Source organism: Salmo salar, chromosome ssa25, assembly GCF_905237065.1.
Source record: "Salmo salar chromosome ssa25, Ssal_v3.1, whole genome shotgun sequence".
Taxonomy (NCBI): Eukaryota; Metazoa; Chordata; class Actinopteri; order Salmoniformes; family Salmonidae; genus Salmo; species Salmo salar.
In genome coordinates, this window is record NC_059466.1 from 15,910,091 (window position 1) to 15,922,916 (window position 12,826).

Consider the following 12,826-nt stretch of genomic DNA (forward strand, 5'->3'; position numbering starts at 1 on the left):
AAAGGAAGGTCAATCCGTTATTAAATCCAAGGGCTCACATACTTTTTCCACCCTGTACTGTGAATGTTTACACGGTGTGTTCAATAAAGACATGAAAACGTATCATTGTTTGTGTGTTATTAGTTTATGCAGACTGTGTTCGTCTATTGTTGTGACCTAGATGAAGATCAGATTAAATGTTATGACCAATTTATGCAGAAATCCAGGTATTTCCAAAGGGTTCACATACTTTTTCTTGCCACCGTAATGGATGCACCTCTTATGTGTCAGTGAGAAACACAGAAAATGATGCATGAAACATCCTCAACTAAATACGTGGCCTAAATCTCATTCACTGAATAGCTGCTAAACTCATATTGACCCGTACAGATTTATTTCTAGCCCAAATGGACTAACAGCACTGCCGTGATCTGATATCCTGATGGAGGTCATGTGCCAGTAGGACACATACAACAGGCATAGGCTACACCCTCAATAAGTTAAAGCAGAAATGATCAACTTTAAGTAATGGTCCATGACAGTGGCTGTACTATGACTCCATGGAGTTGTACCTTGTCCAGGGAGTTGGTCTTATCATTGCTCTTCTCATGAAGACTGTTGCCAGAGTCAGTGCTGATGAGGGAGCCCCGGGAGTCAGCGTGGCGGACAGAGTTAACGTTGGGGGTGGAGGACGCGTGGGGGGAGGCTGGAGAACAAAGACAACAGCACAGTTAAACTCATGGCCCGCATGTCGCTCAATTGCCACGGGACAACATGAGTCGAGTGTCATATCGTTGCCTGCCAAAAGCCGACTGAATCTCACCGGTGCCAGAGATAACCCCAAACACATCCTTGTGCAAACTGTTGTCTAACAAAGTACTGGAGCGTGGAGGCGTCATCATCATGGAGTTGCCCAGGAGTGGGTCATCTCTTCCATTCTGAAAGGAAAATGGACCATTAGTAAAGTCAAACATTTACAGGTAGGGCTTTGAGTTGTGGTGGTAGCCAGCCACTAGATGTCAGCCTTACATTGTTGGAGTGGTTGATGATGAACGGGGAGACTTCCTTCACATTAAGCCTGTTGACGTTCTCCTGGAGCAGACCAAACAGGGGCAGGTAGAGAGTTGCCAACCTAGCCTGCTGGCTCTGAAACAGAGATAAAGCTCTGATTAAACTTCATTGTCCCTTATGATGAATTTCAAAACGACTAGAGGAAAGAGGTGGAGGGAATTTGTCTGCTTACCTTGGAGGTGTAGCGTTCGTCAAAGGTGTGCTTGACCATCAGGTTCTTGAGCACGTGGATGGATATCTGACGGATCTCTCGAAACTCTTGCAGGGCCCCGCCCACCTCCCGCAGCAGCAACCCAACCAGGAAGTGGTTCTTACAGAAGTCGTCTGTCAGCGAGTAGTCCAACTGGAGGTCTGGAAGGAGGACAGACAGGAGACAAACTTTAGGAGGAAGTCCTGAACCTAAACTATCTGCCCCGATGTAAACAATATCACCAAGTGTAGCACTGAGCCGACCTTTGCCCTTAAATAGACTGGCGCCATCCGAATGAAGTTCAACTGCACTTGAACTCTAATAAAGATTGTAATCCGGTCCACAAAACTATTTCCAACGCTGAGAAACTTTTCCAACAAGATAAAGTATTCAAACAAACCAACAACAAAACAACCCCAATCCATGCTGATAATGTATTTGCGTAAGGATAGGATAACACATATTGGTTACAGTGAGCTACTATATGATTACATTTTCATGATCACTTATGATAATTGATTAGATACAATAATAAAAAAAATACGCAACAACTAAAATCAAAAGAAGAGTGGTTGTATTACAATAAAATGTATATAACAGAGATTATCAGTCAAAATAGACAACCAGACAGGAGTTATAACCTCGTACAACCATCCTGGAAGGCTCACGAGCTTACATTCTGTTTTGCTACACAGATCGGCAATTTGTCTGGTAATTATGAGTCTAAAGGAGTCAGGGACCAGGCAGTGAATAAACAGATACAGTTAGCAAGCAAGGTGGTTGTTATGGGTAACAGACTGGCAAATAACCGGAGCGTCACAGAGCATGAGGCACAAGTCAAATCAAATCACAAGTGACACACAGAAGGTGTACTGAAATGGTGATAAAATTTCACATCCACTGTTAGCCTCAATATGAGCTGTAATTGGTTTACATGCACATTTTAAATGTAAAACACCTCCGAAATTGAAATCAAATTGGGAAAAAAAGGAAAAACTTTTGCCCTCAAGTACAAACCTATTGCTATAGTTGCACAATCCAAACCCTAGTCACAGAAATAAGAACGCTTTGTAGTCCAAAGAATTAAAACGTACACACACCCATACATTTTCTAACTCATTCCTTACAGCCAATTACAGTTCATATAGATGGAGATAAATCATTTAGTATTAGACATGGGAGAGACAAATGAATCATTCCACATCCACGCCAAATGTATGCAATGACGCTGTTGAATGAATGATTCAATTGAGTTGTTCAAGGGGATTCTTTTGCCCATGTGGCCATAATTAAAAGGGAGGGGGGGGGGGGTGGGTCAAAGTATTTTTTTTTTCTGACAGGACAAGCAAACAGCACACCTTGAACCTACCTACAGGATTATTGTATGACTCCATGTTGGGAGAAAGTAAAGCTAATTGGCAAAAGAGAGAAGAGGAACAAAGTGGAAACAAACAAATAAGCTCTATTCCAAAACAGAGGCAGCAAGAACACAAAGAGAACAGTACATGATATACTGTAACGTGTCTTTATGACATTTGGCTGACAGAACTTGGACAGTACGGGTACTGTGCTTGAGTTTGACGAGATGCTGCTGGAGAAACGATTGAATCCACTATCTGCTGAAACACTCTCTGCTGAAACACTCTATGTAAAAATGGACAAGAGCCTTTGGTAGACAGCCCTCAAAACTTCATATTACAAAAGCCTTGTGCTTCTAGTTGAATCGATGTACCTCATATGACCCTGGTATACCTGCGTACACTCGCTTTTATTTGGCCCAAATGATAGAAATGCGCTCACCTTGAAATCTCTGTATCCTCCCCTTTCCAAAAGGCATGGGCAGATTCAAGGGAATGTAGTGCTCGTGGTTACATACGACACGCAGGAACTCAAACTTGAACTCAAACAGAGTCTGAAAATAAGAGCACGTTAGTGTAAGAAACAAAAAAGGTATAGTGGTGGACTATCATTTGTAATGAGTCATCATAATGATTTAAATCATGATAACTACCTTGGGGTCTCCGGGCACAAAACAGTTGATGTAGTTGTTGATCTGCTTGAAGACAAAGCCTCTATCCATCAGGGTGAAACAGCGCTGTGGACACAGGAAAGAAAGGACATTTCCACATACAGCTCAGAACAGTGGATATCATCAACCTCTAATTAACACCAATACATTGTTATTATCCCGAACCAACTACAAGGAGGACCAACGGAGCTAGACTAGCCAATCAGACGGCGCCAGCTGACCTTGATGAAGACAGCCAGGCTGTGGTTGGCGTTCCGGGCTGCGTCCAGGTTGTCCTTGTACTTCTGGGTGATGTGGGGCATCATCATGTTGACCAGGGTCTCCACCGTGTGGTGGAAGCCGACCGAGAAACGCTGGTTCCTGGACAGCTGAGAAACAGAGACAAGCTGTTACCGCCAGAGCTGTTACTGTTCGTGGTGTTACAGTACATTTTTTATTTGATTTAATTACCTTTTTGGTTAGGATTCTAGTAGGGCCAAGAGGCTCACACATGAAACTCATATACAACACTAATTTCCAATGTGGTGCATGAAGAGCGACACACTTCCAACAACAAGTTGTTGTGTTCCTGATCCCACCACAGCTATTCCCAGAGAGAGGCCATCCCAGTGAACCACCACAAAACCACAGCAGAGGGGGAATCCTTAATGGAGTGTCCCTGTTTCCTCTGTTTAGTGTGGCACACTCCTAATGGTTCCTACAGCAGCTTCCTGATTATACACGGCCATGCCAGAGAGGAAACTCAGGGCTATGGTTGGTTAGGAGAGATTGCTGTGGATAGCATTGAGGCGATGGTTAGTTATGGCTGTGCTTTATTCTGTGGGAGGAATGTGGCAGCCCACATGGCTGTGCATGTTAGGAACGATCACTGATAAGCTGACATTTCTATAAAAGAAAAATGAAGACTTAGTTGGCTTAGTAAAGTGTCAACATCAGACTTACCTTGACTTTACTGCTCTCAATCAAGTACTGGGCCATGGACTTTACTAAGGCTTCGAAGAAATACCAGGAGTACTACGAAACAGAGATACAGAAACAAATACAAATCAATGCCAACATGAAACCTGATGCAAATGTCCATCGTCTCCTTTTCCACACTAATGCTGTGCTATCTATTACCTTAAGCAGCTTGTTGCTGGTGAGGAAGTCTGTGGAAGGCTTTAGAATTGCAGTCATGGCTTTGGCCAGCTCCTCATGTACTGTTCTCGTGGTAGTGGCTGTGTATGGCTCGGTCTTAAACACATACTGAACCAGGAAAGAGACAAAAAAAAAGAACAGCTTTTCTATAAACACAGCATAAGAAAATGTGCCATATGATAAATGGACCAGTATGACGATTACCTTGACATATGATCGCAGGTAGTGCTCCAACCCCTCTTCGTGGCACTGGGCAACAATGTGAATCATGACTCTGAACGGGGCAAAAAGCATGTGTAAGAGTTCTGCAATAATAACATGTTTGTGGTTTATGTCAACACTGAGGCTTCCATAGAGAACCCAGTGTACCATGTCTATGGCTATGTCCATAACGGCAGCCTATGCCCCATAGAGTTTCCCTATGGGCCCTAGTCAAATGTATTGCACTAGATAGGGAAAAGGGTGCCATTTGGGAGCCAGACCACTGACCTGGTGACGTTGACGGCCACCTCCTCATGGGTGGCACTTGTCAACACCCGGAACAGCTGGTTGAGAGTGGTGGGCAGGAACTTAACCATCACGTGACTTTCCATAGCATGAAGACTCTGAGGTGGGTGGGGGTAGAATGCAGTAAATAAGATGCTCAAGGCATTGTGTTCTGAACCTGCAGAATATCATCCACAAGCACATTAAAGAGCTAGACAGGGTTAACTGCATGATCAGAATTGACTTAATCGATAAAACTATTCTGAGTGGGAGATAAAACAAGGCTACATGAGAACAAGAATCAGCTTCAATGTAAATGCTTGGTGGCGTACTGTAAACATTCCCTCCCATCCTGGCTCTAATCAGTCTCGGAGTCTATGAGGGGGTGAAAGTTCCATCCCACATCCAAAAGAGGCGGGAAAAAAAACAAACACAAGCTTGCGTAAGAGGAAACGGAAGTCGCACAGAATAACAGGACACACCTGAGAATAAGCATGTGTTAATCACACAAACACGTCTATCCTGGAATGAGGCAGAGCGGGGCACTGGTGCATCACTGGGTATTTAGGATCTTAATTTGAGACAGTTTGCTACAGCAGGAAAATAATCCTGTGGCAACAGGAAATGTGAAATATGTGGATTATAATTAATGGACATTTTTGTAGGGGTTGATACATTATTATAACAGAAGATCAAGTGTAAAATTTCAAAGTGGAATTTAAAAACTTCAGAAGCCTTTTTAAACCCCAAATACACAAAGTGTTTCCTGCACTGCAGGAAAGTTCCCCTGCAACAAGGTGATCAAATTAAGAGCCTACATTTGTAGGGGCCGCTAACACAGCCAAAGCCGGCCAAATAATTTGGCAACCTGCCAGTGAAACGCTCTCTGCTAAATCCTGATCTTGTGTGACCCTCTTGCCATTGTTTGTGTGCTGTGGACTAGTGTGTTTACATGAGCACCCCAGAGATGCATCTGAAAATGTCGATGTCCACAGGGGGACAATGGAGAGAGCACCCGTGGATTAGAGCCTAGGGTCATGTTAGCATTGTCCCACCCCAGCCTGAGGAAACAAGCACAGATTTCTAAACATCCTGAGGAAATCAGAGTGATGGGTGACAGGTGCTGGGGAGATGTGACAAGCGTCATTTCTGTCAGACCCATAGGTGCCACAGTTGCTGCTTTACCTTCAGATACTTGACCAGCTCTCCTGCCGCCACCTGGGCTACAGACTCTGTGCTCTGACAGTGGGCAAAGAAATTGTGCAAATGTTGATCCTATAGAGGAAAGAAAAAAAAGGTAGAGCTGTTAGAACACAAGATTTCTAGAAAAGACAATGGAGAACAAGCCTTTCAGAATCCTGGGTCAGTTGTGTCCCTGAGCTAATCTGTGAAATGATACCAACCTGAGTGTACACTGTGGAGACGAGGTGAGTGGACACCTTGAACAAAGGCTTCCCTCCATCCACCCATTTGATTTCAGGATGCTGCTGCGTGAGACATGGGACATATTTCAATCATAAAAACAACGACAGTGGTTATCATTGGTTATGTACTGGATCACGCAACATGTATTGGTGATGTATTTAAAACGGCACTCCGTGATAGGAATCAGTGTAGCAATGCCACAAGAGGGTAGGACATATTTCAAACATTGCTTGTTAGGGGGAGGTAGTTGCAGAAACGTATACAAAATGAAAGGCATTTAAGTTTACCGTAGGTTGATCCAAAACAACGCTGACAACAGATCTAAAGCTAAAGATTAAGTTGAAACTCACATCAGTAAATAATTCAGCCATATATTCGCATGCAATTAGCTTAATATTGTTTGGTCACACTGTTGTACGCTTTCACATTCCCTGATTGGATAATTACATCTCACACAACCTTGAGGCAGACAACAAGTAATCCCCACAGTGCCAACTCTAATTTACAGGCAGGGCACTACACACAAAGGTTAAGTCTGTGGCCCACGGCTCTACTTTCTTTCACGGCCAAAATAGGTTCGATTTTACTGATCTATAATGACTGGATAGGTTTAAATCCGATTGCTTTAAACCCATTATGTTCTTTCAGTCTTGCGGTGATGAAGGACGGGGCGGCAGGTAACCTAGTGGTTAGAGCGTAGGGCCAGTAACCGAAAGGTTGCTAAATCGAATCCCCGAGCTGACAAGGTAAAAATCTGCCCCTGAACAAGGCAGTTAACCCACTGTTCCTAGGCCGTCATTGTAAATAAGAATTTGTTCTTAACTGACTTGCCTAGTTAAATAAAAAAAGAAAAACAGAGCCACGGAAAGGGAGAAGGAAGCCACAGTGTGTGTGTCTGTGGGAGTGAAGGGAGCGCTACCTTGCTGACACCCTCCTGACAGCTGAGGTAGCCAGCGGGCAGGTTGGCAGCCACGGGGACGTGACTCTCATTCATGATCACCCTGCCATCCTTCAGCAGAGGCAGCCAGGCGTAACCCACTGGGGAGAGACAAGGACAAGAGACAGGACTGTCAGTCTGCTCACAGACAGTGTCATACCCATAGAATTAGGAATTAGAAAACTAATTCATTTACTAGGATCTCTATGGTCACGCCCAACAGTGACTCAGCACTGGGAGAATAGGGAAGAATGGAAACTGGCACAGACACAAATCGTTATACTGGGGAGGGCAATGGAAAGAAACGGGGTGGATACAATGAATTTGCATGGCTTAACACTAGACCTAGGCCTTGAGGGCTGTATCCTAAGTAGGGTTGCAAAATTTCAGTTCCGGTTGGAGGATTGCCTGAAATCAGGAGGGAATAAGTAGGAAACCTGGAACACTCCAACCAGGATTTCTGAAGACAACAAAAACAGGGAATTTATTGAAAATTCCCGGAATGTATTGAAAATTCCCGGAATTTTGCAAACCTAATCCTGGGTCTGGTGTCTACCTGCAAACTGGATGTAGTCTGTCACAGTGCCATCCGTTTTGTCACCAAAGCCCCATATACTACCCACCACTGCGACCTGTATGCTCTCGTTGGCTGGCCCTCGCTACATATTTGTCGCCAAACCCACTGGATCCAGGTCATCTATAAGTCTATGCTAGGTAAAGCCCTGCCTTATGTCAGCTCACTGGTCACCATAGCAACACCCACCCATAGCACGCGCTCCAGCAGGTATATTTCACTGGTCACCTCCAAAGCCAACACTTCCTTTGGCCGCCTTTCCCTCCACTTCTCTGCTGCCAATGACTGGAACGAATTGCAAAAATCACTGAAGCTGGAGTCTTATATCTCCCTCTCTAACTTTAAGCATCAGCTGTCAGAGCAGCTTACCGATCACTGTACCTGTACACAGCCAATCTGTAAATAGCACAGCCAACTACCTCATCCCCGTATTGTTACTTATCCTCTTGCTCTTATGCACCCCAGTATCTCTACTTGCACGTCATCATCTGCACAACTATCAAGTGTTAATGCTAAATTGTAATTATTTTGCCTCCATGGCCTATTTTTTGCCTTACCTCCCTACTCTTCTACATTTGCACACACTGTACATAGATCTTTCGATTTTTCTCTTCTTTTGTGTTATTGACTGTACGTTTGTTTATGTGTAACTCGGCGTTGTTGTTTTTGGTCACACCGCTTTGCTTTACCTTGGCCAGGTCGCAGTTGTAAATGAGAACCTGTTCAACTGGCCTACCTGGATAAATAAAGGTGAAATAAATAAATACCTTGTGTCTCCACCACGTCTCTCTTCTTGGTGCTGGCCTTGCTGTTGCTGTCACAGCTGACGTGGAAGAAGGTGAACAGCAGATGGTGCTTCTCGTTGAGCTGGGTGGGAAGCTCCATCTTAAACTGAGGGACAGGAACAAAAATATACACCCTACGGGTTAGCAAGCATACATGCTGCCACTGCTTCGTCTGCTTACTAATCATGACTGGAGCTGTCTGTATAAAGATGGCCAGGTTGGCTTGTTATAACAACGTACCTCATCATAAAACTCTGGGCTATGTTGGTGATGTAATACTGCAGCAAATGCATTTTTGGTAAACAGGGGTCCTCCTGGTCGACCATAGATGCACTGTGGGTAATAACAACAGTACGTTTACTCCCCTAAGTAGTATGCAGTTCTTCTGCTACCAAATGACACTGTGGCTTCAGGAACTCTGCCAGAAGGAGTCATATGACTAGGAGCTTACCTTGAGCGAAACAGCCTCCTCCTCATCCGAGTCCTTGAACTCGATGCAGACAGCTATGTTTCTAGCCTGAGGGGAGAGGGAGGAGAGAGACAGAACAAAGCTGACCTACTTGAAGATGCTGGCGGGAACACATTTCTGCTGTACTGTCTAGAGCAAAGTTTCTTTCTCAGTTTGAGAAAGTTGGACAAGTTACAAGTACCTTACCACTACTATGCAGTCATATGAAATGCAATAGCAAATAGCGGAGTTGATACATCAGTGTACAGACTGCGTCAAAATATGATTCATGATTTGAAATTCACGTAAATGTACAGTATACATAATTTGATCAAACAGAAATGTAGGGTCAATGTTTGTGACTATACCTTTGTGAAGGATTTTTGGCTGTCGTACTTCAGGTGCCTGGGGTAGACATAGAGGTGATTGTTGTAGATGGTGAACGGCTGGGAGCACTTGGCTATGCAGGGAACAAACTCCTCCACTTCAAAGAAGATGTTTGTCTTCTCACTGCTCGCAAAAGTCTTCACAGGAATGTAGGATGAGGTAACACAACCTACGAACACGCAGACACAGAACAGACGGGGCGAGGGGGGGGAATCAAATAAACAGCCGACAGATAATCAGACCAACCTGACATTAAAAGAAACCGCTTTCATCTTTCATGTTCCCAGTGTGAGCTGAGTTTGGAGTGCTTACTTGTCAAGTCAGGGGCAACATTGTCAATGGTAACGTCTAGGTTTCCTAAGATGACAGGGAGCTTGGCCATCTTCTCTGGCCTAGGGAGGAGAAGCAAAATAAGCAGCGGTTAATGCCTTTGTTATCATCTACCTAGGAGGACCTGATGGAAAACAGGCAAGCCTCCTGGAAACTACCCTGTGAACAGACAGAACCAAAGAGGAGAACCAAATATTTGTTAAGGTGGGAAAACATCTAGGGTACAAGGCCTTCATTGTGAAAGAGAATCTCTGACCATCTAGTCTCTAAAGCCATCAAACCTCTATATGGGATACAGCTTAAGAAATACCCACTGTTATAACACTGTACTCATTCAGAATAAGCAAGAATAATCCAAATGAAACATTTCTGTAAGATATAGTACTTCAACAACGAACTACATTTTGAATTCCATTAAGGGCAGACAGTAGGAGAGTTACTAACTTTCTGAAGTCAGCCAGCAGTTTGAACATGTCGTCGTTGGACAGCTTGTTGCTGTCCTGTCTGTAGATGGCGGAGAAACGAGCACTTTTATCCAGCGTCCCCGATGCATCTTTGAACAGAGTCCTGCAGGGAAGGAGAGATGAGAATCATTAAAACCCAGGTCTGTTTCCAGTAGGTCTCTGGACAAAGATCTGCTGATGTTCCTGTCAGGGTTTTTTCCCCTGGTCTGGTATCCTGTGACACCTTTAATCTCTTTCCAGACACCATGGGTAGAGAGCTTTTTCCACAATTCATTGAAGAGTGATACATTTACCAGTGCCAAAAAGGGAAAAACAGACATAGGAAATTCCCTACCTTTACTGTGCCTGGGAATGAACTCAGTCTTTTTCATTTAATCTAGACATTTTGTTCTCTATCCTTTCAAAGCGATGCCATATTCAGTAGACGTTGGTTACATATTGTCAAATTTCTCTACTGATGAAAATATATTCCAAAAAGGTAAAACATCTGTCAATAATCTCTTTCAATAAACATCAGTTCAGGTTAGTAACCGAATAGTACCTGGCGGCCCATGCAAAAGGCATCCTGTACTGGCCCAACCGGCTGCAGGCCAATTTGGCATTTTTCAGGACCTTCTGTGCCACCTGGTGGGAAAGAGGAACAGTGTGTAAGTGAAACCACGCTGGTCTGACAACACAGACAGAGGTGATGGTCAGCACTCCAGCATATCTCCATATCACCAGCATATCCTATTGAGTTAGCTCTGAGGCCTGCCAATCTCCACAAACAGGCACGGACACAAACACATATGCAAGCGTACACAAACACACACGCAGGCACCTTGAAAACGGTCCCTAATGCATTTCAGATTCTCTCTCTCGGATCCCATTACTGCTCGTTGTACCCCCTTTAACAGCACGTAACCAGATTTGTATAGCCAAAACCAATGCTTTTGGAGTGTTGTTGTAACCAGCCAGCACTTATGACATGGATGATTTTCTCATTTGTTATGTGTGGAATAATCAAATGAAATTTGCTGAGCGTGGGGGAATTGACTGTTGCGTTTTGTGATGCAGAGGCCTGGTACAGAGCGTACCTTGGTGGAGTCTGAGCTTTTCATGTAGGGCTCAGCACAGTGGGTGATTCCCCCCTGCAGGACCTTCTCAATGCGAGCCACCAGAAAGATATCTGGGTGTGGACACGTTACAGAGAACACTCCCTGTGGAGACAGAAAACCAAGTCATAACAGATATGAGTGAACCTCGAAAACCACATCGTCATATTGAGAGATTAATAGCTCAAAAGATTGTACAGAGATTAGTATCTCTAATATCTCTTCACCTGTCTGGGGTACTGCATGGCCCCCTCAGGCAGGCCGTGGACCCCCCTCTGCACCCCCGGCAGAGCGTCCCCTCCCCCGTTCATGTACGGGCTGCTAGGGTTGGGCACTAGCTGTCTGACGGACGGGTGATTCAGGTCCACGTAGAAGTCCGACGAGATCTTCCTGCTGTTCTGGATGTCAAACAGCGACAAGGTCACGTAGAATGGCTCCACCTGCAAATGAAGTAACAGTTTGAACAGTAGAGTATGAGAATGAACCTCCAGTCTAGTCTACGCCATTTATAGATGAGCATTGTGATGACATAGTGAGCCAGAAGGTTGGACAAGGGACTGACAGTGTCATTATGTCAGGTCTGTCTCGGTGTGTCTGTCAGGACTCAGTCAGGTCTGCGCCTCAGTCAGGTCTGCGCCTCAGTCAGGTCTGCGCCTCAGTCAGGTCTGCGCCTCAGTCAGGTCTGTGTTTCTCTGAACAGGTTGACATGTTCTCTTGGCACTGGCCAGCCTGCTGTGTGTGACAGCAGGAAACTGCCCTCCATTAGACAGCGCCTTCCTTCATTACCGTGGCTCTCAGCTGGTTACTATGCCAACCCAGTGCTCCGTCTTGACAAAGACAAACAGCAGTGATGACGTAGGCTAGAGATGTGATCCCTCCACCCCTGTCTTTCGCTCTCTAATCCATTCTCCAGAGCAGATACTATACACTACGATGATAACACACTGACTGTACCAATTGAACACTGACTCATTGAGGACTCTGAATAGGACATCTGGCTTACGTTTGTTGTTGGTCCCTCCTCGTTCTCCGCTACACAGCTTTGCAGGTTGAAGGCCAGGTCATTGCAATTCACCAAAATGCGCTTTCCAAACTTCTCTTCAAACTGCTTTATATCAGGCTCAATCCCTGAGAAGTCAAGTTTCTAAAGATACAAAAAAGAGATTTTGAATCAACATTTGGAGCTGGGAGGGATTGTCAAATACCTTTTGGGAAACTTGATAGTTACTGACCTGTGTGTCAGGGTCCAAGGTGAACAGTTTCAATCTGGTCTCGTTCCTCATTTTCGATTCAATATCTCTTGCACTCTGAGGACAAGAAATTTAAACCTCCTTAAGCAAAAGGTTTTCAAATTGAACTGCTTTTATCATTAGAAAAAGGCAGACTGTTCTTCAGGGCTGACACATGGATATGAGCTCCTAGGAGACAGTCAGATGTCCATCTTAGAGCCCAGGCTGTTACTGGAAACCCAGCCGTTGAAGTCTGCACAA

General features: G+C 44.6%; 1 protein-coding gene across 15 annotated transcripts in view; it reads right to left on the reverse strand.

Moving 5' to 3' along the window:
• LOC106586262 (dedicator of cytokinesis protein 9) overlaps nucleotides 1-12,826 on the reverse strand; it is a 122,232-nt gene that overhangs the window by 16,935 nt on the left and 92,471 nt on the right. For 9 of the 15 annotated variants that reach the window (XM_045707756.1, XM_045707755.1, XM_014173341.2 and 6 more), the window contains exons 10-35: nucleotides 12,569-12,643; nucleotides 12,340-12,480; nucleotides 11,564-11,776; nucleotides 11,319-11,441; nucleotides 10,784-10,866; nucleotides 10,223-10,345; nucleotides 9,761-9,840; nucleotides 9,430-9,617; nucleotides 9,065-9,130; nucleotides 8,854-8,946; nucleotides 8,596-8,719; nucleotides 7,237-7,355; nucleotides 6,296-6,379; nucleotides 6,078-6,167; nucleotides 4,896-5,011; nucleotides 4,611-4,680; nucleotides 4,389-4,514; nucleotides 4,212-4,283; nucleotides 3,491-3,637; nucleotides 3,252-3,335; nucleotides 3,041-3,152; nucleotides 2,610-2,651; nucleotides 1,223-1,401; nucleotides 1,009-1,125; nucleotides 803-917; nucleotides 552-685 (exon numbers count right to left, since the gene is read on the reverse strand). In XM_045707756.1, coding sequence (XP_045563712.1) covers nucleotides 552-685; nucleotides 803-917; nucleotides 1,009-1,125; nucleotides 1,223-1,401; nucleotides 2,610-2,651; nucleotides 3,041-3,152; nucleotides 3,252-3,335; nucleotides 3,491-3,637; nucleotides 4,212-4,283; nucleotides 4,389-4,514; nucleotides 4,611-4,680; nucleotides 4,896-5,011; nucleotides 6,078-6,167; nucleotides 6,296-6,379; nucleotides 7,237-7,355; nucleotides 8,596-8,719; nucleotides 8,854-8,946; nucleotides 9,065-9,130; nucleotides 9,430-9,617; nucleotides 9,761-9,840; nucleotides 10,223-10,345; nucleotides 10,784-10,866; nucleotides 11,319-11,441; nucleotides 11,564-11,776; nucleotides 12,340-12,480; nucleotides 12,569-12,643 — 2,916 coding nt within the window. The remainder of the gene's footprint in view (nucleotides 1-551; nucleotides 686-802; nucleotides 918-1,008; nucleotides 1,126-1,222; nucleotides 1,402-2,609; nucleotides 2,652-3,040; nucleotides 3,153-3,251; nucleotides 3,336-3,490; nucleotides 3,638-4,211; nucleotides 4,284-4,388; nucleotides 4,515-4,610; nucleotides 4,681-4,895; nucleotides 5,012-6,077; nucleotides 6,168-6,295; nucleotides 6,380-7,236; nucleotides 7,356-8,595; nucleotides 8,720-8,853; nucleotides 8,947-9,064; nucleotides 9,131-9,429; nucleotides 9,618-9,760; nucleotides 9,841-10,222; nucleotides 10,346-10,783; nucleotides 10,867-11,318; nucleotides 11,442-11,563; nucleotides 11,777-12,339; nucleotides 12,481-12,568; nucleotides 12,644-12,826) is intronic. The other 6 variants (XM_014173354.2, XM_045707752.1, XM_014173355.2 and 3 more) reach the window with 3 other exon arrangements.